The sequence below is a fragment of the Erpetoichthys calabaricus genome, chromosome 7, assembly GCF_900747795.2.
Source record: "Erpetoichthys calabaricus chromosome 7, fErpCal1.3, whole genome shotgun sequence".
Lineage (NCBI taxonomy): Eukaryota > Metazoa > Chordata > Cladistia > Polypteriformes > Polypteridae > Erpetoichthys > Erpetoichthys calabaricus.
Genome location: NC_041400.2, coordinates 95,516,117 through 95,542,618, shown reverse-complemented (window position 1 = coordinate 95,542,618; position 26,502 = coordinate 95,516,117). Strand labels below are relative to the sequence as shown.

The following is a 26,502-nucleotide window of genomic DNA, read 5'->3' as shown; positions in this document are numbered from 1 at the left end:
ATGTTTCTCACTATTTTTAAAGGTACTATATAAATAAAGCACTGCATTAGTATAGAATTCTTAAGAATTATACATAATATTTGTATTATTATTTCATAATGTTAAAAAAAAGTTACATAAAAATACCGCCGTGACGAAAGAGCCACCTAAGGTGATCACCTTGCCGCCTCACCCCATGCACTAGCTCTGTCAACATGGTGACACTCAGGTTTGATCCCATGTTCAGTTATTACCCACGTGTGTTTGCCTGTGTTGGAGGTGGTCTTGTAAGATTCTGGCATTCCATTCGCGACTGTTTCATGTCTTTTCACCCTATACTGCCAGGATAGGCTTTAATAGAGTGACTCTGAATGGAATGAAGTCATTTTCCAAAAAAATGTTTTTTTTTCTTTCTCTTCACCAATTATTTCTTGTCAGAGGCACAAGGAGCTGAAAGTTATCAAAACAGAATTGGCTGCAAGACAAGAACTTCTCTGGGCAGAGCACGGGTACATCACAGAATGCAGTCATGCTCACCCATAATTTAGGGTCACCAAACAAACTAAAAAGATTTCTAATGACGCAGGGCGAATGTGCAAAAGCTGCAGGAATCAAAAAGGGGACCAAGGATGGTGAGTGCTGGTTCATTACTATTCACAGCTAGGTTAGGGTTTAGCAGAGACCATATTGACCTGAGTTGCCATTTACTGAATGCAATGCAACATTTACATGATATATGAAAGCATGGAAATTTTGAAATTGTTATGAGAAAGGTAAAACTTATTTTCTGGGTCTTTGTGTACTTGCACAGCATCTTATTCCCATGTGTCGCATGCTGAGTATATTAAGTCTTTTCAAATTTTCAGTTTTTGAAATGTGCCAGCTAATTATCGTCAGTATACAATTTATAGTTTTCCTCCAATGAAATACCACATTATAACCATACAGATCTATGTTAGCACAGCTCCTCATGTGAGCTGCTGTATGTTGGGATAGTAAGTTGCATTTTTTTCTTCCTTGTGCTGTAAGAATGTAATAAAACGGTCATCACTTACAAAATAAAAAGACTTGAAGTAATGGAAGGCACTCGAGATTAGAATTGCTATGACACTGACCCCTAGGGTGCAACTGGGACTGTCAGCCTTTAGATTTTGACAAGCCCTATGGAAGAGCAAACAGATGTTACACAGCATGAATTTCATTAACGTAATACTTACTGACAAATGTTGTATTGAAGGAAATTTCCGATGTGTGGAATTCATGAGATCCTGGAAGAGGGCAACGATGAAATAAATACAGTTGGTTAATATTTTTTTGGAGGCCGGGTTAAACACCTGCAGCCCCTCTACAAGCTGAGCATTAAGTGCCTCATAGTCTCGGCGGGCTAGCTCCAGTTCATCAGAGGACCGCTCTCGGCTGCTGTCATAGTCAAGCAGTTTGTCATAGCGCTTTTGAATTAGCTTCTGAGGGGCTACAAACATGGACTGCAGCGTTGACAGGGGTTTTAAAACCAGATGCTCCAGCTTGTTTTTCTGTGAAGAGAAGAAGGAAAAAGAACATTTATTTTAGTAATCATACAAGTGACATGGTGGTTTGTGTTGTTACTTCCATTAAAGTGAGTGTGCAGTTTGTATGTTCTCACTGTTCAGTATCCATCCATCCATCCATCCATTTTCCAACCCGCTGAATCCGAACACAGGGTCACGGGGGTCTGCTGCAGCCAATCCCAGCCAAGACAGGGCACAAGGCAAGAACCAATCCCGGGCAGGGTGTCAACCCACCGCAGCTGTTCAGTATCTATGGGGATTTGTTCAGATTCAGCAAGAACATGCAAACCTTATATACAGAATTGGGCGGCTGCAGTGTGGTCAGTCATCCCAGTAATATGACCTGTAGCCACTGATTTTACTTATTGCACATTAAAAAATAGGACGGTGTCACACACATGCAAGTAGGAGGACGTTGTATGGACCAAGCAAAGGTAATTCCACGCCAGGCCAGGGGGTGGAGGGGTGCACTAAACTTTCTCCTGTTATCTCTACAGACCAGCTGCGGGAAAACCTGTCAGATTCAGACTTGATGATGTCACGTCCAGCACCCAGCATGATGTCACATCCAGTTCTGGTACCCAGAAGAATGTCACTTCCGGCGCACAGACTGGGTGTCAGAAGAACGTCACTTATGGTTCCCTTATGTCACTTCCGGTCCCCACACATCACTTCTGGTCTGATCCGTTAAAGCCACCATCTTTGCAAACCCTCACCAGTTCTGTTTTGGACTCAGTCTTGCGAACATCTCTGTTCTTTTAAAAAGCCTTTTGCAGCCAGGGAAATTATATGAGTGGCTACCCCAAACCTTTTTGAATGTGTCGAGTCTAATCCTTTTTACAACAGAAAAAAACCTAAGAAGGAATTGTTGGCCGTGCATTAAAATCTTATTTTGATACTAAAGCAAATACAATAAATTCTCTCTCTATAGAGAAAGTTATTGCTTAGGATATGCATATCTTAAGTCATTGAACTGCACCATACACAGATAGGCACACTGCACACAAAAGCCAAACCACCTTGCATTGGGCAGACCTCAAGCAAAACCTCCACTTTCTGTGACACATATACACACTGAGATGTTTTATGTGAAAGAGTGCTGCGCTAATCCATAGTTCCTGCTGAATGTTGATTCCCTTAATCTGTGTGCTTCTACTTATACTCCTGTGCACTCTTGCTGACTACTGGGAATTGAAGTACTCCCTGCAGTCTTGCCACAGGTTTATCTCAATAATGTCTTCATATAGACAGAATGTCCTCATATAAACTTTACCACAGTCACCTGATTGCTGCTTGATGAGAATGTCTATCTTATCTGATTGAAATTATTTAACATTTAACATTTTCTAAAATGTATGTAAACATTTTATGCCAAATGTTCGTTTTGCGTACCTGCTCAAATGGACAAGGTCAATCTCTTCACTGCTCTAAACTAATACTTTTCAGTGTTGCTATTTGGTTAATTTAAAGTGCATTAAGTCATATCTGGAGAAATTTTCAGCTCAGGGTACTGTTAGCAGATGCCACAGCTGCACAGACAGATAACCTAGTACAGCTTCTGACTTCATAAGTAATGGATACAGTTGGATTTTTTTTTTAAAACAACCTGATTTCTGACAAATGCATCATTAAAAATAGTTTAAAGCAATCAAAATGTATTTATTTGGTAAAACATAAGTATTCACTTTCAAGTAAGTTTATAATTCCTACTTTTTAACCGGTAAAATCTGATGTTGCAGCTCCCTAGTGCCCACAGTGGATGAAATTAATGTTCATTAATACCACTGTAAGTGCCAAGCAGGATTATCTCGCATCCTTGCTAGGGATGAGTATGGCATCCTTACCTGTACAGGAGGACAAGATAAAGGAGCAGTAGGGAAAATCTCCTAATTTTCTATAATTTTATTTCCCATCTGCTAGATGGCAACTTTTCAGGACTGTGGTAACCATGTGGCACCCTGCAGAGCATGTTGGGAGTTGTAGTGCTTAGAGTCAGCCCTGCTGGGTCCTAAGTTTGCCACCAGGGGGTGCTGCAGCGATTCATGTTCCTTACTTTTTGGGACTTCTGCCTGACCCAGAAGTGGTTCCTTTGGGCTATGACATAAAAGGAAGCTGTCCAGCCTCCACTGCAGAGTCAGAATAGGGAGGAAGCAAGACAATACTCACTGGAGTGAGGTGGATGGAAAGAGAAGAGATGGAAGGAAGAAAGAAAGAATATTGTTTATACTTGTGCTTGTATAACCTGAGAAAAACCTTTTGTGAGCAATTTTTATAACAAAAGCATCTATTTTCAACCCGTGACTGTCTGTGAGTCAGTTGTATCCAGGCTTTGGAGCGCTGTAATATCTCCTACCTGTCACACCACATTTCCAGATAAGATATGAATTTAGCAAATTGCTTGGCTGAGATGTGAACTTAAGTTCTGTCCTATGCAAAGACTGCAACAAGCCAATGAAGCAAAGGAATATCTGCTTATGTTTATGTGACTATTGAGGCTTTGGATGATGTGGTGTAATGTGTGTGCTTATACATTTGCAGAATTTAATGGAACTGAGTGGGGAATGAATAATCTTTCAAAATCGTAACTACACTATCTCTGCTTTTATAGCTGTGTTGTGACACTAAATCATTCGCATTTTAGATCCAGCAGAAACTGGCTTCCTAATATTAACAGTTAAGGGAAGGAATTCTAGTTTGTATTAGAGTCTTTTGCTGTTTTATTTGACTATGCCTTCTGTTTTTTAACTTCAGTTACATTGATTGGCTGTTGGATTTTTCTAATTCCCTGATTCCACGCTGTCACACACATGTGCTTGGGAGGCAGGCTAAGGACATAACCAAGGGTGGAAAACAAGTGCGGCTTTTTTTGAAGTGCACTAACCTTTCCTCTCCTTCTCCTACAGATCCCCCGAAGGGTAACTAACATAAAGTACTTCCTGCTGCCCTTGCATGACCGCACCCCCTACCAAAGTCACATCCGGCTTCAATTATTGGACCCCACCTCTTCTAACCTGGCTATTATAAAAGCCCAACTCCTTCTTTCTTTAATTGTCCCTGTTTTGGACATGGAACCAGACATTGCTCTGGAGCCATTTTTGAACGCATGAGTAATTTTGATTTGTACGCTGTACAATATTGGAGTTGGTTCCCCAAACCTTTTTCTGCCTTCTTTGTGCTTTATAACACACGCTCTCAGCAGGTTACAAACTGTCCAACTCCTCATCTCAACCTCTGTTTCCAGGTCTTGTTTTTAAGTATAAAGTAACGATTACAATACACTGCCTTCCTGGATGTTCACAACACCAAGGTTTCCAGCTAAGAAAGCCTTTAGGGTCATCTCATATTGATACTATGCTAGAATTCTGTCTTTATTTTTGTATTTCTTTTTAATTTTGCTTCCTTGTTAATTCTCTGCTTACATTTTTGTATTACTTGTTATTTTGTCTTGGCTGCTTTTTCCCCACTAGTGTCTACTTAGAGCTTCCAGGTGTAACCTAAAAAAGCTCAGATACTTCACATGAGTACCTCAGCTCCTGGCTGAGGCATTAGCTTATCATTTCCTTGCTAGTGCTATTTGCTACTCACCTTGTTTTTGTACTACATTGGTCTTTTGAACCTTTTCAATTGGGATTACAATGCTTTCTTCTGGTTGACTTGTTTTGGCAATTACTGAATTACCTTTTCTTTATTGTTTTGCTTTGAGTATTTAAGTTTGGTATTATGAATTCTTTCTTTAAACAATTTTGCTTTTGAATTTATGACTATTTTTGTATTGTGTATCTCTGTGAAGCTTCTTTAATCATTTTTTAATTTGTAGATTGTGTTGCCTTGTTAGATTTTTTTCATGGTATTAAATATTTAAGGTTGATTTTTATTTGGATTAGGTGTTTTGGCCGTTCCTTTATGTGATTTGTTGGCCACAGAACTTTAGAGGGTGATGGCCTCAGGCCTTTTTGTAGTACAGCATCTGCATGAGTTAACAAAAATATAAGGAAGAGTTATATTATGATTAGAAAAAGAAAATATCTAAGCAGTGCCCAAAAAAAAATTAGCCTTTCCCAAACTATACCAAAGATAACATTTCTTTTTAAATCATCTGTGGAAGAAGGAGCTAGTGAAATGCTACCAGTGTCATCAATAAAGCAGATCACGTCAGGTGAATCGAGCATCACAGCAAGCGCAACAAAAAAACACTTCCCTGCCCACCTCTTTCCAGTGCAGATAACCACCAGCCCATTAAAAAGATGTGTCAAGCTATCTGTCAGCTCCAGCCACAAGTAGAAATAAAAATATAAATAAATAAAAACACTGGAGTCTCAAGATGTTTCAGCATTATTATTGTAACTAACACCAATACAGAATGACTGTCGCAACACACCAAATTGCAGTTATGCCCAACTATGGACACATTTATTTAATAATAACAAATCTTCCCTCTGAACATTGTGAAGTTTAAAGTCCCTCGTCACACTTTCCCACTGTTATAGGCCATGAAAACACCTCATAACAGAGTGTCCAATTGTCTCTCACACTGTCACACACTTTCTTTACGATCCACCAGCCTCTATCTTGTGCAAGGGGCTGATATTTAATCTCCTCTCTGAACGTCTTGGACTGCATTTTTCAATCTTCCCAGGCTTGTACAATGTAGCTCAAACCTTTCCAAAGATTGTGGACTGCAGCACTCCATGCACAGGCTGCTGTCAGTCAGGCAGCCCCATTCATCTTTTGGGCAATCTGTCAGCCGCTGCACAGTAGTTCCACCTTGAACTCCAATAAATTGGCTATGCACAGAACAAGTTTAATATAATTTGTTCTCCAAAACTAAAAATTTATTTAAATATTTTCTAATATTAGCAGAGAGGTGGGCAGATTTCAAATGAATGGTCTCTTTATTTTTGATGGCCCATCTTCTGCTCTTACAAAGGGGACCACATATTTTGCCCTAGTAATTGGCACCCCTAGAAATGCTATTCAAAAGTTCTGAACATGAGGCACACCTTTCAGGTTCAGTCTGTCACTGATGCCTTTGTGCTCTGCTTAATCTTTGTGCTGTGCTGTAATCATTAACATTTACTTATTTGGCTGATACTTTACATTTCTTTTGGTTTTCCAGATGGAGCACAGGCAGGTCAAGTGACTTGCTCATGTTCACACAGTGTCAGTAGTGGTATTTGAACCCACAATCTGAGGGTTAGATGTTCAAAGCCTTAACTGCCTGTCATCAGTTAAAAATTAAACCAACGCCTGTGCAGGTTAGCCACTACTGGGGGGTGCTAGTGCTCTTTTCAAGTAACAGCCACTGGGGGTGCTAGTGCTCTTTTTAAGCAACAAGAGCCATGTGATCAATTGTTCAAAAATGTGTTCATTTGTTCAAAAAAAACTTTCAAGTTCAAATTGTTCTTGCAGCAGCAACCAACCCTAGACAGGGTACAAATGTCAAGCCAAGTTAGTGTCATTAAAATGCAAGTCTTTGAGACATATGAAAAAGCCAGAGAAGTTGAAGAAGGCCCCATGACGTCATGAGGAAAATATAAAAACTGAGGCTTGAACACAGTGGCTAGTTATAAATAGTGTGCCACTTTGCACATCATGAAAAGTGAACCGCAGTGGTAGCACTGCTGCCTCGCAGTTAGGAGACCTGGGTTCACTTCCCGGGTCCTCCCTGCGTGGAGTTTGCATGTTCTCCCCGTGTCTGCGTGGGTTTTCTCCGGGTGCTCCGGTTTCCTCCCACAGTCCAAAGACATGCAGGTTAGGTGGATTGGCGAATCTAAATTGGCCCTAGTGTGTGCTTGGTGTGGGGGTGTGTTTGTGTGTGTCCTGCGGTGGGTTGGCACCCTGCCCGGGATTGGTTCCTGCCTTGTGCCCTGTGTTGGCTGGGATTGGCTCCAGCAGACCCCCGTGACCCTGTGTTCGGATTCAGCGGGTTGGAAAATGGATGGATGGATGGATGGATGAAAAGTGAACCACATTGTTTTGCTATTTGTAAAATGGTTCACTTGCTGGTGTGTTGTGGTGCTAAGGAATTGGGCTCCGAAACCACAAGGTTGCCAGTTCTTTCCCCCACCTGTGACTCAAAGTGTGCCCCTGTGGAAGAAATTTCACTTGCCAGTGCTTTAAATGTAAAAAAAAGAAAAGAGTGTTCACTATGTATGTGTACCAGTAAAACATCGTGATATAAAATAAAGGCTGTTTGTTTGATCACTGCTGGGCATCTTGGGTACTAGAATGAGACGGCATGCTGCCCAGGTGCCATGTATAGGAAACGTGTGCAGGCTTGGGTTTTCCCTGCTTTGTGTATCTTCCTGAGTTTCCTCTTCTGTGATCCCCTCTCCCAGCGTAGAGCGCTCTTGTCAAACTTCCACCTCTCATGTCTCCCTTCCTTTACTGCTCTGCCTAGTTTGGCAGATGCCTGCTAACAAAAAAGCAGACGGGTAATTTTCCTCTATGACTGCTATTATTAAATGACCTTACAACTTTCAAATAAGAATGTGGAATGTGGTAAATACATTTGGTTAAAATAAAATATGTTTGTTTTTTATTCATCTTAATGAGAAAGTGAACTGAAAGCCCATGTCTCCACTTTCAGATCAGAGTATAATTTGGGTTTACAATTAAAAGTCAAAACAATGGATGCGTAGGTGCACTTTGTCCTATTAATCATAATCCAATATCTCGTGCATCCCCACCTGTTCTTCTTTCATACTTAGGTTCAAAGTGGCTTCAAAAATAGAAGAAAACCCCTTGCCATATGAACTTCAAACACAGTGGGCATCAAAGGTGCGTATTCTGTCTCTTCAGACTAAGAAGATTTTCAAAGTGAGAAATGGTATATTTTTTTGCCCCTAAAATGATATGCTCATGTTTTACTATATTTTTTCACTAGTTGCCTGACTTCAACTTAATTTTACGTATTCTGATTTAGCTCTACCTCTCAATGTGTGTTGCACTCACAATTTTAACAAGCGAGGCAGATGGATCGGCATCCTTAACAATCTGTCACATTTTGCTGCGTAAAGCACTTGCGACGTCTCACATTCTTCAGTGGTAAATGGAAGGCTGTGCTGCTTAAAGCACTCGAGCAAGGCTCTTCTTGAAGACAGGATGCTTCTTTAGGTTTAGCAGTGAACCTAATTACAAGGAGGCGTCTGCACGGGGAATGGGAAGAACTGAGGTGAGGAAAAAAAGCAGATAATCACAGGCGAGCTTGAAAGGCTGTGTGAATGGAAGCTTTCATGGAGAACAAGAGGACTGCCAGTAAATGTGATGGGCAGCTCACAAACATTCATTTAGCAGATTTCAAGGGCAACAAGATGGTAATTTTGATAGGCTGCAAAATTGGAGACGGCCTAGACAGCAAGTGCTTGCAACTGCATTGCCTGCACAGCAAGGCAAACAAAAAAAAAGAGATTCTGCACTTCAAAGAAATGTTGATATTCACTGTGGTCCAATATTTTCCCAGAATTCCCCAGAGGTGGGCAAGTTGGGTTAACTGGTCCAATGAGTATGGGTGTACTGGTATGTGCAAGTGCAGTATGTAATAAACTGGCAACCTTGTCCTGTCTAATATCCAATGATGCTGAGATAAACTGTATCCATAATCCGAAAACAAGTTATAGTTGACTCAAAAAATGATAGATGGTCTTTTCTGTGTCTTGTGATGGAAGGCACTCATGTTATTTGGCAACTCTAAGTTAGATTGTATGTATTTTTATGCTATAAGATGGATCAGCACCTCAGCTAGGATCAGCTTTCTCCTTGTGTCTGGTGCTGCTGGTTTGGACTATAGCTCCCCATGATCCTAAACCTGGATGAAGTGAATCAGAAAATGGAAGGTATTTCAATTTCTCCACAAGGATGAAAGATTTTCATGTTAGGCGAATTAGAATCTCTAAGAAAATGTATGTGTGTGTGTGTGTGTGTGTGTGTGTACGCGTGTGGGCATGTGCGTGTGTGCACACTTGTGTGTGTGTGTGTGTGCTCTCCAGGGTTGTTTCGAGCCTTCAATCAGATTCTTCCAGGAAAAGGTTCTAGCTGACAATCAGCCTGTAATGGAATAAGTGAGTTTAGATAATGGATGGACTGCATTATAGGTGACAGCCAGAAAATTTCTGATGTTGAGAACTGAACCTGGCACTCAACCAAACACACAAATCTTTCTGATTGTGAGAAGAAAACAAGAGTGCATATAGGAAAACCCTCCACATGGACAACCAATGTGCCCAGAATGAGAACCCAGGAGTCTGGATTTGTAAGGTGTCACATTGTTGTGTTGAAGGGACTGTATTAGAAATAAAAATAGGTCTGTGATTTTAACAATTTTCTAAATTGGCCCTAGTGTGTGCTTGCTGTGTGGGTGTGTTTGTGTGTGTCCTGCGGTGGGTTGGCACCCTGCACGGGATTGGTTCCTGCCTTGTGCCCTGTGTTGGCTGGGATTGGCTCCAGCAGACCCCCGTGACCCTGTGTTCTGATTCAGCGGGTTGGATAATGGATGGATGGATTTTAACAATTCAGTCATTGATACATCTCTCAGATTTTGCTCCTACCAATAGTAAAAGATATATATCTATTTATAACAACCGGCTCAAAATGCCTTGGCTGTCTGCTACACTTACAAGCAAGCCTGAGGCCTGGAAAAGGTAGGGCCTAGGCCAAGTCAATGCTGTAATGTGCTTGCAAAAATTTTCCAGATCTCATTTGCCTGTCAATGGTTCAAAGACAGCAATGAAAATATAGAAGTAAAAGGCAAAGACTGTAAAAGAAGGAAAAGATAAGCATAAATAATAAAATGTGCCGCTGGATATACAGTAAATTATTAAATAGTACACTAGAAAATTACCCTTCCTTGTTTCTTCACCCCTACAAAACATATATAATAATTATCCTACTAAATAAATATTAGACACATTATGTACAAAGAATCCGACAAACCAAACACACACAGAGTCCAGGATGGAACAGTAGCTGTGAAGATGGTGGTCAATGATGACGCTAACCTAAATCCTTACAGTAAAGTGAATGAAAAAGGAATGCCTGAAATCATGGCACTATCCCAAACTGAATGAAACAGAAGAAAAGCAAAACAGTCTCCCTAATTTGAGTCACAAAAGATATGAATCATTTGTCATATAAAAGTTGAAGAACATGCTTTTCCGTGGAACTCTAATAAGGATGGATGCTGGTATTCCCTAAGCATTGGTAGGAGGTACCATAAAAAATGTGTTTTCAAGTGAAGCCAAGATGAAGTATGAAGAAGAAGATCAAGATGGAAAGATGGAACTGAACTCTATAGCCCTCTGTATAGAGAAACATCATGAAAATAGTTTAACAGAAACAGGAAGTTCCGCCTCAAGGGCTCAGCACTGTCAATCATGTGCCTTCCTTGAAGGTTACTTTTACACCAGGAACAATTCACAATTATGAAAAGGGACAGCAACTAACAGAAATGACCAAACAAATGATGAAAATCATGTAACCCTGCTATCTATCTATCTATCTATCTATCTATCTATCTATCTATCTATCTATCTATCTATCTATCTATCTATCTATCTATCTATCTATCTATCTATCTATCTATCTATCTATCTATCTATCTATCTATCTATCTATCTATCTATCTATCTATCTATCTTTTTTTAAATTTCTTTCTTTAGTAAGTCTGCGATACTACTTTCCAATACTGTCACCCTGCAAAAGGTGGAAGGTTAATTTCATAGGCCTGTTTGTAAATTTTGAGTAATTAGTAAGACTTGCCTTCTTTCTGCTCACATGCCCTGACATTTACTCTTAAACACCGAGAGATGTACCGCACTAGAAAATAAATGGAAAAAAATAAAACTGAGAACAGGCACTTAAAGAGTTTGCATGACTTGTGTCTTAGGCATTTTACCACGTTTTTACAGTATTATGAGATGTCTTATCACTTTCAAAATGTTATAAACACCTAAATGGCCACCACAGGCATACTTCACATAGTGTGATTATTGTGGTTTGCTGTCTAGTATTGTGATGTACACTGCTAACATAGATCCTCACTTAAGTTAAAGATTGTATTTTTTTTAAAAGAAATGAGAAAGAGACAGGTAAGCTTCAATGTGTCAGTAACAAAAAAATTTTAAAGAAATGAAGTATGTTCACTGTTTAGTGAGAAGGGAGCACCAGAGAAGTATCTGGGGATAGTTAATGAGATGTATGAGGGTGCCTACACACAAGTAAAAAGTAGTGTACGAGTAACAGATGGATTTTCAGTTAAGGTCAGGTTACATCAAGGATCATCATTAAGCCCATATCCTTTTACTCTAGTTATTGATGTTATTGCTAGGAGAATTGTAGATCAGTCCCCATGGTGCATGATGTTTACAGATGACATTGTGCAATTTGGCATCAATACTGTGAAAATGAAAGTAGTGCAGTGGAGAAGACCAATGGAGAACAGAGGCCTTAAGATTATCAATTAAAAGACAGAACATCTAAGATTTAAGGGACAAGAACGAAATGGAGAAGTTAACCTCCAGGGATCAACAATAACAGAGGATATAGAACTACTGTAGATCTAGAAATAAGCAATCAGGTTGAAAAAACTGAAAAACACTATTGGGAGTGTTATGTGACTGAAGAATCAATGCAAGACAGAATTGTATTAAACAGTAGCCAGATCATCATTGTTCTATGGATCACTAACCTGAGCAGCTCAGAATGTGGATGAAGAGTAACTAGATCCTACAGAACTGAAGACATTGAGATGGATGTGTGGATTAACAAAGCTTGAAAAGATGAGGAATGAGAGAACCACAGGTCCAGTTAAAGTGCATAAAGAACCCAAAGAAAAAGCAGGAAAGAAAGGTAAAGTGTTATGGGCATGTCATGAGAAAAAAGGTGAACAATGTGGAGAGAAGATTCCTAGATATGGAGGTTGGGACGGAGGAGAAATGAATGACCAAAGGGAAAGTGAATAGACTGTGTGAAGGAGGATGTAAGGGAAAAAGGATTATCAGGCAAGGAAGTGTACAACAGACAAGAATGGAGGAGGCTGGTCAAATGTAGCGACCCCATATGGAAGTGAGAAATGCTTTAGAAGATAAACATGAACTGTTTAGTGAACTGAGTGGCAGGGGTTTGCAGTATTTAGGTCTGAAAGCAAAAATGCAAAATGGAAGAGATGAAACATATGTGCAAAAAAGAGTCAAAGCAGTCAAAACTTAGAATTTCTAGAATTTATTTTTTCCTTAGAAATTAAGAGATATCTTCCCTTTATTTGTCATAAAGTTCAGAAGGGGAGCAACTGCAAACTCTCACACTTAAATAAGAACCTGGTGCATCCACTTCCTCAAAGTGCAAACCTAATATGAATGTCGTCCTCTATGAATTATGTAAAACATAACCAAAAATGAATTTCAAACAAGCAAAACAAAAAATATTTACAACAAATAAAAAATTCAGACACAATTGTACATCGTGACACTGAGTTTTTGTGGATATGCAAAAGGCCAGGGTAGGTGCTGAAACAGAGATTTGAGTACATTTGTGTTGTGAAGGCCTTGTCATTCATTTTGATCTTTCATTCCATTAATAATATATGAAGAGATTCTTCTGCTGACTAGGAATAAACACTTTGCAAGCCTGCATGTGTTAATTTATAGTTTTTGCTGTTTAATAAGGCCTTTCTAGCTTAGTATTTTGCACTTACTATAACAAAGCAGTAAGCTTCACATATTACACAACACGTCAATTATTCCTAGAATAGGTCTAAGTCCATGTCAGGAGAAAACGTGACATATTGTATATCCAGGAACAATACAGCAGTGTCAAGAATATCAGGCCTGTATCACTGGGCCATGTGCATGTCCACTACAATACCTGCTATATCATACAACCCCAATTCCAATGAAGTTGGGACGTTGTGTAAAACGTAAATAAAAACAGAATACAATGATTTGTAAATCCTTTTCAACCTATATTCAATTGAATACACTACAAAGACAAGATATCGAATGTTCAAACTGATAAACTTTATTGTTGTTTTGCAAATCTTCACTCATATTAAATTTGATGCCTGCAACACGTTCCAAAAAAGCTGGGACAGGGGCATGTTTACCACTATGTTATATCACCTTTCTTTTTAACAACACTCAATAAGCATTTCGGAACTGAGGACACGAATTGTTGAAGCTGTGTAGGTGGAAGTCTTTCCCATTCTTGCTTGATGTACAACTTCAGTTGCTCAACAGTTCGGGGTCTCTGTTGTCATATTTTGCGCTTCATAATGCACCACACATTTTCAATGGGAGACAGGTCTGGACTGCAGGCAGGCCAGTCTAATACCCGCACTCTTTTACTACGAAGCCACGCTGTTGTAACACATGCAGAATGTGGCTTTGCATTGTCCTGCTGAAATAAGCAGGAATGTCCCTGAGAAAGATGTTGCTTGGATGGCAGCATATGTTGCTCCAAAACCTGTATGTACCTTTCAGCATTAATGGTGCCTTCACAGATGTGCAAGTTACCCATGCCATGGGCACTAACACACCCCCATACCATCACAGATGCTGGCTTTTGAACTTTGCGCTGATAACAACCCGGATGGTCCTTTTCCTCTTTGGCCCAGAGGACACGACATCCATGATTTCCAAAAACAATTTGAAATGTGGACCTGTCAGACCACAGCACACTTTTCAACTTTGCGTCAGTCCATCTCAGATGAGCTCGGGCCCAGAGAAGCTTGCTGCGTTTCTGGGTGTTGTTGATATATAGCTTTCGCTTTGCATGGTAGAGTTTTAACTTGCACTTGTAGATGTAGCGACGAACTGTGTTAACTGACAATGGTTTTCTGAAGTATTCCTGAGCCCACGTGGTAATATCCTTTACAGAATGATGTTGGTTTTTAATGCAGTGCCGCCTGAGGGATCGAAGGTCACGAGCATCCAGTGTTGGTATTCAGCCTTGCCGCTTACGTGCAGAGATTTCTTCAGATTCTCTGAATCTTTTGATGATATTATGGACAGTAGATGATGAAATCCCTAGATTCATTGCAATTGTACGTTGAGAAACGTTGTTCTTAAACTGCTGGACTATCTGCCCACGCAGTTGTTGACAAAGTGGTGAATCTCGCCCCATCCTTGCTTGTGAACGACTGAGCCTTTTGGGGATGCTCCTTTTATACCCAATCATGACAAACACCTGTTTCCAATTAACCTGTTCACCTGTGGAATGTTCAAAACAGGTGTTTTTTGAACATTCCTCAACTTTCCCAGTCTTTTGCTGCCCCTGTTCCAGCTTTTTTGGAACGTGTTGCGGGCATCAAATTCAAAATGAGTGAAGATTTGCAAAACAACAATAAAGTTTATCAGTTTGAACATTCGATATCTTGTCTTCGTAGTGTATTCAATTGAATAGAGGTTGAAAAGGATTTGCAAATCATTGTATTCTGTTTTTATTTACATTTTACACAACGTCCCAACTTCATTGGAATTGGGGTTGTACATATACCACCAAAGTAAACTGTTTATAGACTTTTTACTTACAAAATGTAGATATGGATTGCTACCATTCTTTGTATCCAAAGGACATTCACTCTCGCATTTGTCAGGATCTAGCAGCATGCTTTGAAGCTGCTGGTCATTTTGAGCTGCTGTGGAAATTCCTTCCTGAAATATCAAAAACAGTACCAATCAGTTCTAAAAAATAAAATTAATTTATGTGTGCATAAATGGGCCTGGCAGTGGACTGGCATCCTGCCTTGTGTACAGTGTTGCTGGGACAGGCTCTGACCCTTGAAATGAACTAGGTTGTAAAAAGTGTCATTAGTGTTATTATCTTAGGGTCACCCTTTGCCTTGAAAAATTCAGAAATGTGAACCTACCTGGAGTTCAGAAACTGAGGTGCCTAACGTCAGCACTTAATTATTAAAAGAATTCAGTTAAGGACTCTTTGCAAACATCTCAAGGTCATCAAAACAAAAAAGTGATGGCAAGGCCTGGTTAGCGAGGGAGAATGATTTTCATAATTACTTGTCACTGTTAGGGAATTTACAGATTTCTTTAGCAGTCACCGAGTAGCTTTGGATATCTACCTTGTGATAAAAGAGAGCATCAAGGATAAGTGATTGAGATCAAAAACATTTTTTTAATGACTCCCACTTTAAAGCTATTGTGAGGAGTAGTCTGTCACCGGGGTTAATGCCAAAACTGAGCTGGCACAATATAAACTCAAAGGACTCCTCCAGGATGGAGAGCCTCACTGGCAGTAGAAAAAAGTTTCATGTCTGCCAATGTGAAAATGTAGGGCCCACTAAGTAGAGGTAAACTGAGTTCACCTGGAAAAACATCATGTAAGACAGTGATTCCTAACTTTTTTTGAGTCATGGACCACTTTAAGAATCTGATGAAAGCTATGGACCCCCTTCCCCAGAAATATTCACATAAACACAACTTTGCATGCAATGAATATAATGTACTTTATTTATCGACTTTTGATTGAATCATACATATATGACATACACTAAGTATTATAAAACTTTAAAGTAAACAATCTAAAAAAAAACTCCTTTTTTATGCAAAAAGTGATGGCCACTCATTATAATTATGAAATGCAATCCTCTTGTGCAAATTAAAACAGATCAACTACTACTACGTTTTCTATTACCATTACGACTACTACTACTACTACATCTACTCTAAATCAACAGCAGAGGGCTGTATAGTGAATATAAATGTTAATTTTTATCTGATCCTCACAGACCCACTGAAACCCATCCATGGACCCCCTAGGGTTCCACAGACCTCAGGTTAAGAACCCCTGATCTAGGGTAACCAGCTTGAGAGGGACAGAGAGAGAGATGCTTCCAAGGATGCTAGAGGTCAAACAAACCAGAAGTTGGCAGAGATGCTTAATTCTGGCAATATCTTCAGGCAGGGCCATCTTAACAGCATTATAGGCCCCCGGGCAAAGCAGTGCAGTGGGGCCCTTACCTGCACAACCACTCACAGGAATAAAAATGTAAATTGTCAAAAAAATTAAACATATATTTATTTTATTGTATCAGTGTTTAAACATTAAAAAACAAGCGGTACAGCAAAGATTAATCAACACAAACGTTTGAACAATATAACATGAGCATTGAAAAATACAAAAATGTCAACATATAAATGATACTCAATTGGTAAACCATACAGATGGAAATGATACAGTATGAAATTACTATGAATTATTTATTATTAATCAAGTGTTCAAACCAAACATTTGCAAAATTTCTTTGCAGAGAATTGAGTTGAAGTGACGGTAACATATATGCTTTTACGTTATGTAGTGCCTGGTCCATCTACTCGGATCCCCAACAATGAGGATCTTACGAGCTGGATCACCCTCCGGGAAACGCGCCACATGACCGTAGTGCCATAACTGACGCTCCCTCACAATGCAGGTAATGTGCCTCATTCGGGACTCCATGAGCAACCGCTCATTCGACACAAAGTGAAACCAGCGGTACCCAAGGATTTTCCGGAGAGACACAGTACCAAAGGAGTCCAGTCTTCGTCTCAGGTCACTGGATAGCATCCATATCTCGCAACCATAGAGCAAGACAGAAAGCACCAGGACTCTAAAGACTTGGACCTTCGTCCTTATGCATAGATATCGGGAGTGCCACATATCCCTTTCCAGCGACCTCATGACCCCCCCATGCTCTCCCAATCCATCTACTGACTTCATAGGAAGAGTCACCAGAGACATGAATGTCACTGCCAAGGTAAGTAAACCTCTCGACAAGGTCGACACTCTCTCCGCAAACAGACACATTGCAGATGGTTGTGCCCAAGAGGTCATTAAAGGACTGGATCTTAGTTTTTATCCAGGACACTTGCAAGCCCAGACACTCAGACTCCTTGTTCAGTCTCTCAAGAGCCCCAATCAGAGCCTCCATTGACTCTGTGAAGATCACAGCATCATCAGCAAAGTCAAGATCCGTGAATCTTTCTTCAACAACAGATGCCCCACAGCTGCTGGACCCCACGACCTTGCGCAACACCCAGTCCATGCAAGCATTGAACAGAGTAGAACAAGAACACACCCCTGACAAACCCCAGAATCAACTGGGGAAAAACACAGAGGTTCTGTCTCCACTCTGTACAGCACTCACAGTACCAGTGTACAGGCCAGCCATGATATCCAGCAACCTCGAGGGGATCCCGCGAACCCTCAGGATGTCCCACAGGTTAGCCAGATCAACTGAGTCGAACGCTTTATGAAAATCAACAAAGGCTGCAAAGAAACTCTGCCAATATTCGCATTTGCACTCTATGAGAACCCTCAGTGTCAGGATGGTATCAATGGTATACCTCTTAAGCGTAAAACCAGACTGTTCCAATCAACGGTAGGTGAGCAAGTGATCACCGATCCTATTGAGGACGATCTTAGCAAGGACCTTACCTGGCACCGAGAGCAGTGTTATCCCCTTGTAGTTGCTGCAATCCAGGCGATCACCCATCCTTTTCCAGTTAGTTGGGATGATGCCAGTCTCCCAGATGGAAGCAAAGATTGCTTGCAATGCCAGGAGGACAGCCTTACCACCAGCCTGGAGAACTTCACCCCGGATACCACAGATCCCTGGAACCTTTCCCCCCTCAGCTGGTTCACCACCAGTGCAATCACAGTGAGATTGGGTGGTTCACAGCTAATTGGAGGATCAGCCTCAAGGACCGTGGACCCAGAGATATCCAACATCCTAGCTGGAGGATCAGCTTTGAACAACTGCTCAAAGTAGCCAGCCCAGCGGGTCACAACTGCAGTGTCATCCGTAAGGACTGTTCCATCAGCCGTCCTGACTGCAACTCTCCGAGGAACAGATTCGGATGTCCATAATGCTTTGATTTCTCTGTAAGCAGGACTTGGGTCACTAGACTATAGATGGTGTGTCACTTGCTCACAGATTCCTCTAACAAGCACCTCTTTATCTACCCTCAGAGGCCTCACAACTGTCCTTCTCAGTTCCCGGTACAGACCAGAGTTGCCACTGAGCTGTGCACTGTGACTCCTATTGATGATATCCAGGGTGCCCTGTGAGATGAAACACCTCCTTCTGGGAACACCGGTAACACCAACACAACCCTCAGCAACCTTCAGGGTCTTGTCACGGAAGGTCTCCCACATCATATTAAATAAATACATTAAGTGCAATAAATGCGTCAAACAAGACCCCTCTTCATATGTGAGGCCTCAGTCTTCAACCTGCTGGTGTTACAATGGCTGCAAGTCTTTCTGCAGTTTGTTCGTATGTATAGAGGTCTCATTCCTTTATCTGCAATCAGCACTGTCGGAGTAGAATTAATCTTCAGTTAAAACGTTGATCAAAATGACTGTTTTTGTTATTTCTTTCAGCGCACACAAAATTACATTTTGCATCTAGTTCAGAACTGACAAATTGTTTTTGCCAAACCCTCTTTTTAAAAAATGGTAATTTTCAGTAAATGAACACAGGGCTGAATGATAATTAGTTAGCTGCTCTGCCGAAGGACAAACTGTGATTTACAGTTTTCTGTGTTGTACACAGCCAGTCCTGGTGTTAGAAACAATTTAACTGGAATGAAGGGACTTATCAAGCATATTATGTATTCAGAATATAGCTTTGTCAATAAAATGGCATCAACTCAGCTGAAGTTGCTCAAATTTCTATTGGAAACTAAATGCCTGCATCTACAGTCGTGACCAAAAGTTTGAGAATGACACAAATATTACTCTTCACAAAGTTTGTTGCCTCAGTATTTATATCAGCAATTTGCATATACTCCAGAATGTTATGAAGAGTGATCAGATGAATTGCAATTAATTGCAAAGTCCCTCTTTGCCATGAAAATGAAAGTAATCCCCAAAAACCCATTTCCACTGCTGCTGTGAAAAAGGCTTCAGGGCACCCAAGAAAGTCCAGCAAGTGCCAGGGCCATCTTCTAAAGTTGATTCAGCTGTGGGATTGGGGCACCACCAGTGCAGAGCTTGCTCAGAAATGGCGGCAGGCAGGTATGAGTGCATCTGCACACACAGTGAGACGAAGAGTTTATGGAGGATGGCCTGGTGTCAAGAAGGGCAGCAAAGAAAAACATCAGGGACAGGCTGATATTCTGCAAAAGGTACGGGGATTGGACTGCTGAGGACTGGGGTAAAGTCATTTCTCTGATGAATCCCCTTTCCAATTGTTTGGAGCATCCGGAAAAAAGATTGACCGGAGAAGAAAAGGTGAGCACTACCTTCAGTCCTGTGCCTTGCCAACAGTAAAACATCCTGAGACCATTCATGTGTGGGATTGCTTCTCAGCCAAGGGAGTGGGCTCACTCACAATTTTGCCTAAGAATACAGACATAAATAAAGAACAGTACCAAAACATCCTCCGGGAGCAACTTCCCCAACCATCCAAGAAGAGTTTGGTGATGAACAATGCCTTTTCCAGCATGATGGAGCACCGTGCCATAAGGCAAAAGTGATAACTAAGTGGCTCGGGGAGCAAAACATCAAAATTTTGGGTCCATGACCAGGAAACTCTCCAGACCTTAATCCCATTGAGAACTTGTGGTCAGTCCTTAAGAGGTGGGAGGACAAACTAAAACCCACAAATTCTGACAAACTCCAAGCATTGATTTATGCAAGAATGGGCTGACCTCAGTCAGGATTTGGCACAGAAGTTGACTGACAGCATGCCAGGGTGAATTACAGAGGTCTTGAATGAACTTTTTGCATATAATTGTCAATAAAGGCCTTTGAAACTTATGATATACTTGTAATTATACTTCAGTATACCATAGAAACATGTGACAAAAAGATCTAAAAACACAGAAGCAGCAAACTTTGTGAAAATCAATATTTGTGTCATTCTCAAAACTTTTGGCTAAAATGTAGAGGATTTTAAAAGTGTAGAGAGAAAAGAGAGTGTGACTGAGCTCCAGCCTGGCAAGGCAGTGCTAGCAGTTAAAGGAGCAAGGAACAAGAAATTTACAAGTGCTGGAGGGGAATCCATGACACTAAAAATGTGGTTCTGCTGAAGAAACTATATTCCTCCAAGGTTTCCAAGTGCCCATAAAATGATAACTTTGGGGCTTTATTCCATTAGAAAAGTTGTGGAAAATGTGACCGGCCCATTAACATGGAGTAGACCTCAGGAATACAGGGAGGCCTGGCCCAGAGGAAGCTCTGCAGGAAGGGCCACAGAACATTGTGGAGGGGTTCCCCTTGAGCCAGAAGTGGTTCAAAGTATTTTCTGAAAGTACTTTGAAAAAGGAGGTTCAGCTTGGAGTCAGGAGATGAGTTGGGTAATGGTTCCTCGTGGTAAGGAGGAGGTAATGTGAGTAGGATTACAATAAAAAGAACAGAAGAGTGGGAGGTTTTATTGTGTGCACTATGGCTCTTTATTTTTTTTATTTTGTTTCCCAGCTATCCCTGTCCTAAATGTTATTTGGCGATAAATATTTTTTACTTTAATAAAGAACTGTGTTTTAGGCACTTTCAAGTAAGGTCCCCACAATCACAACAGAGACATTTGAAAAGACACAGAACTATTGAGTAGTTATCATTATCACTGATAATTTAGCTTTACCAGTGCCACATGGAACGTCCGACCATCACTGTGTTCCACAAACATCCTTTACACTCACCTCCTCCAAGATAGGCTGTAGTTGGCATAGGTCAGATAAATTCTAATGGCTGCGGGACCCTAAGGTTTATCTGTTTCAGGAGTTTTTATTGAGTGAAATTTGTACTGCACATCTCAGCTATCAGTTAGCATTAGTTAGCCTTACATTAACACTTTTAGGAACCTAAATAAAAGTTAGTGCATTTTTGTATTTCATTTTAAGTATAGTGTTTTGGAAAATTTGAAAGCACTCTGACGTTATCCATGTAATATCAAAAATAAATACAGTTGAACTAAAATGAAAGGAGGGATACAACACTGCTGCTTCACAGTTTAAAACTCTTGGAATTTTGTAACACTCTGATTTCCTCTCCAACTCTGAAAACATACAGGTTGGGTTAATTGGCAACCCATACCTTATAAATTAGTCATGAATGAGAATGACCTGCAATGGACTGGAGCCCCAAACAAGGGATGGGCTCTGGCCTGCTAAGTCCCTATCTTGCAATGAATGAGTTAAGAAAATGAATGAGTGAACAAATGAAAAAAAGAATGCATTTAAATTAATCAAAACCTGCACCCATTGTAGCTTTCCTATACTAAGAATGAGTACTCATGTCTTTAAAACAGATTATTCTGTTGAGATGGACAGGGCACATGGGTGGGTATCCCAGCCATGATGGAACATTGTCCGTTAATTGGATGGGAGGCCAGACCTATGATGCCACGAGAAACAGGGTGAAGATCGTCCTCTACCAACCTGAAAATAGGCAGATGATGCAAATGCGATAGTGGGTACATGGGCATCCCAGCTGGGCTGGACCCAGGAACAATGCCAGTATATTGGGAGGACAGGGAGAGACAACCCGGCACACCATGGGGTCCCCCAAAACAATGGAATACTACATCCTTGGGTGATATCACCTCTGTGGATAACCACAAGGCACTGTGGATATTGTAGTTCCCTAGAACGGCCTTGTCAGGTTCCGTGGGGACCGCTAGGGGGTGCTTCCTCTTTCCTGCTTTGTGGGACTTCTGTTTGACCCGGAAATACTGCCATCAGGCTATGCCCTATCACCGGGATTACTCCCGGGTCCTAGATAAAAGAAGCCGCTTGACTTCATCCAGGCGAGTCAGAGTCAGGTGGAAGTGGGCAAAGCTCGCCTGGGAAGTGTAGAGGAGAATAAAAGAAAGAAAGAGCGTGGAAAGATTTGTGTTTATTCTATTTTTGGAACCTTTGTGGAAGGTAGTGTGAAAATAAACCATCTTCATTTTAATTAGACTTGTGCCTGTGGGGTTGTATCTGGTGTTGGGCGATCTCTGGCACCCTCTACTGTCTACACTGTCTAAAGGTACCATATTGTCATTAATTTTGCCCTTATTGCTAAGGGTCTTAGCCAACAAGCATTGATATAACTCATCCATCAGAACATCTTCTTTTAAACACTGAATCACCTTCGCTAGGGCACCAGTGGCAATAAAGTGGACGTGCATTTAAGAGTAAATCCAGGAAGCACATCTGTACACAAAGAGTTGTGGGAATCTGGAACAAACTGCCAAGTCATGTACATGAAGTTGAAACCCTAAAAAATATTCTGAAGCGATAATGGGAGAAACTGACTATTAGCCTGATGGACTGTATGGTTCTCTCTCATTTGCCAGAATACATATGTGCTTATGAACAGTACACAATCCCAGTTTTTTTGTTAATAAATGAACAACACAAGTTAACAAGAGGAAGATGAGACATTTTCTCTCTCTGGATAAATATTCTGTTTGTGGATGCTGATGCAGTGGTGAACAGGCAGATGGGATGAACCTTATTTAGCTTCTGGGGGCAAAAATGAACAAGCAGATGAAACATACAATCCCATTTATTCTAGTAGAGGACCAATGAATAAATCAGCATGCGGGAAACCTTCATTACTATCTTTAGATATTTCATTTCACACAGAACTGATGAAATTGTTGAAAAGAGCGAGCCTCCCTCCGCCAGTTCTTATCACATTCTATAGGAGTACCATTGAAAGTCTGCTCTCTGGCTTCATCATTGTCTGGTACGGGAACTGTAATGTTTTGGATTGCAGCACACTACAGTTGAGAAGGTTATTGGTCTACCTCTACCTCACCTGAAAGACATTTACCAAACTCGATACTACAACAGAGCCAGTAATATTGTGAAAGACCATTCCCACCCGTTGCATGGTCTCTTTTCTCTTCTACTGTGTGGAAAATGGTATTGTAGCTTCCGCTCTGGTTCTGCAAGACTGAGTAATAGTTTCATATCACAACTCATCAGAATTCTGAATGCACAAAAATATCTAGTTCCTGTATAACCAGTCATTCCATTGTACTGCCTCATTTTATGGTTTATATACGTATCATATTACACTTTGGACTTTTTCAACAGCACCTGTACTTCATCTTTTGTGTGGTTTATTGATGCAACAGGCACACTTATGTCCTGTGTAGCCACCAGGGGACACATCAGCTCCCCAAACCCAACACAAACAGACACACCAGGCACAAGCCTCTGCAACACAAACATTTTTATTTGTCTGTGGGAAACGCACTCCAGCCATTTCCCACCAATGCACAGTAGAAAAGCACCATTTAGCACAGATTATAAAGCACACAGCACTTTGCCTTTTCTTCTTTCTCTTCCTCTTTCTGTCATCTTCCACCTCGACTCCTCCTCTGGCAAGCTTCATCCTCTTCATCATCATCGTATTCGTAGTCATCCTCTTCCTCCTCCTCCTCCCAACTCTGGCTCCCCAGATGAAGGCATGTGGTATTCCATTATTCCAGGTGGTTCATTAGCAAGGTCTGGAAGCACTCCCAGGTGTGGTGGAAGCCTGACAAAGTAGCACTCTGCTGCTGCACCTGGTGGCCCCCACGGAACCTAAAAGGCCTGTACCAAACTCGAGCTCCCTTGGAGCCCTGTGGGAATCCGACCCAGAGGGCATGCCATCTAGCGCTCTCTGGGAGGTGTTGCACTGTGCATATCCGCTCCCCGGGTACTTCCTTTATGATGCATGGCCATCTATCACACCTATTATGTGCTTTGTTAACCTTATACTCATTGCTAACTCAATTTTGTTCAATGGTGCCTCTGTACAATATCTTACTTATAGTGCAATATTACTTTATTCTGGAAAGTTTAACTCCCTTTCACACTATACTGTTATATGTTTGTATTGTCTGTTTATTGTTTGTTTCTGTCACACCTTGTTGTATCTTGCTATATTGCACCGGAGCTCATGGAGATACATTGCCTCATTTCACTATGTACATTGTCACACACGTGTGCATGGGAGTCAGCTAAAAGGACCAAAAGAAGGTAATTCCATGTCAGGCCAGGGGGTGGCAGGGTGCAGTAAATCTTTCTCTTTTATCTCTGCAGACCAGACATGGGAAAGCCTCCCTGATTCTGATGACATCACTTCCAGTCCTGCCCTGATGATGTCACGTCCGGTCCCACCCTGATTACGTAACTTCTGGTTCCGGCTCCGAGAATGTCACTTCTGGTTCTGGACCTAAGAACGTCACTTCTGCATCCTGCTCCAGATGAGCTCACTTCCGCTGACCAGCCATAAAAGAAACCCAACCACCTCTTTGCAATCAGTTCTGTTGTGGACTCAATCTGTGCACTTCTGTGCAACCAAAACCTAATTTTTGCAGCCTGAATCAAGTATACAGATGGCTGCCCCAAACCTCTTTTGGTGTCAAGGTCTATTTATTTCACAATGTGTACACAGTTGCTGATGACATTAAAGTAACCTTGACTTTGACCTTAACCTTGAATTGTTGCCTGGTAGTGAAATGCAGTCTTCCATTATTATGTCTGATTTACATGTTTTATATAAAAGGAAGTTGTTTGGGTATTGAAAAGAATAAAGGTAATACTGTTCTTCTGAAGGCATGTAATGGTTTTGTTGAAGATTAGCCTTTGTCTTTGTTCTTGCACTTACCAAAGCCTGGAGGAGATCACTGACATTCTTTGTTAACTGGCGCACAGCTTTTTCAATATTCTTGAACATTTTCTCTTCTTTGTCAAATTTCTCATCTTTGATCTGCAAAAACAGACATGCATTTGAATTGGACTTCCCAGGTAGTTTTCTAAGAGTTCATTTTTCTTTAGGCTTCAGATTCAAATTTTACACCCAAAACCATGGTAACAATAACACGGTAAAAAGGCAAGTCTCTGATAGGCTGCCTGTAAGGTCAGTTATTGTAACTCATCTGTGTCTGTTTAACCTAAAATCAGGCAGTCAGTCAGTCACTTTCTAACCCGCTTAGTCGTACTGAGGTGTCACCCTTTGGACAGCTGCTCTTGGGTCCTAATTTGGGATCCTGAGGTGGGTGCAGCAAAGCACTGTATCAGTGCATGCTCCCAACCTCTCCTCTATCTCTTGGTCCTGAATAGAGTCATGGGGGTCTGCTGGAGCCTATACCAGCTAGCATAGGGCACAAGGCAAGAACAGACCCTGGACAGGGTTGAACACACACACACGCTTTGGCCAATTTAGGATCACTAATTCACCTAACATGGATGTGCTTGGGCTGTGAGAGTCAACCGGAGCAAACCCATGCAGACATGGGGAGAACATGCAAACTCCATGCAGGAAGGACCCAGGACATGAGCCCTGGTCTCCTTACTGCAAGGCAGCAGGGCTACAACTGGGCAACTGTGCCGCTCTAAACTAGAATCGAAAAGCTTAATAGTGCAAAAGCACTTATAATGAGATGATAATACTGTAAGATGTAGAGGTTAATCTAGAGCAGGGGTCCTGAACTCCGGTCCTAGAAGGCCGCAGTGGCTGCAGGTTTTCATTCGAACCCTTTTCTTAATTAGTGACCTGTTTTTGCTGCTAATTAACTGCTTTTGAATTAATTGTAATTGACTTGCTTTTTAAGATTTGTTCCCCTGAATTTCTTCATTGTTCCTCTGAATTGTTTAATTTCTTTCCTTCGATGCCAAACAAACAGAAATGAAATGTGAAATGAGTGAGCCAACAGAAGACCAACTAAGTCAGGGCCTCAAACTCCAACCAATTTCACTCCAACCAGTTGCTTAATTAGGCACAGAGTCTTGTCATTAATTAAACCCATTCTTTAATTCCATGGCTTGTTGCTGCTCTTGAGGTGCAATAGCATACATTTCCGAAATTGCTGATTTTTCTCTTTTTTAAGAGTACTGTTAAAATGTTTTGTGGACCTGAGCAAATCAACATTCCTGAGACTTTCATCTTTTTTTATTTTCAGATATTATATGATGCACACAGTTTGCTGGTCATGTGTTGGCTTCTTTTGTATCTCATTATTGTTTGACTGCTAATTAAGGAAAAAGAAACATTTAAGGGG

At 41.0% G+C, this 26,502-nt stretch overlaps 1 protein-coding gene across 1 annotated transcript in view; it reads right to left on the bottom strand.

Moving 5' to 3' along the window:
- Window positions 1-26,502, bottom strand: part of LOC114654567 (Rho guanine nucleotide exchange factor (GEF) 38) — a 56,900-nt gene that overhangs the window by 28,073 nt on the left and 2,325 nt on the right. The window contains exons 2-4 of the mRNA XM_051929458.1: window positions 25,110-25,211; window positions 15,050-15,172; window positions 1,035-1,511 (exon numbers count right to left, since the gene is read on the bottom strand). Coding sequence (XP_051785418.1) covers window positions 1,035-1,511; window positions 15,050-15,172; window positions 25,110-25,211 — 702 coding nt within the window. The remainder of the gene's footprint in view (window positions 1-1,034; window positions 1,512-15,049; window positions 15,173-25,109; window positions 25,212-26,502) is intronic.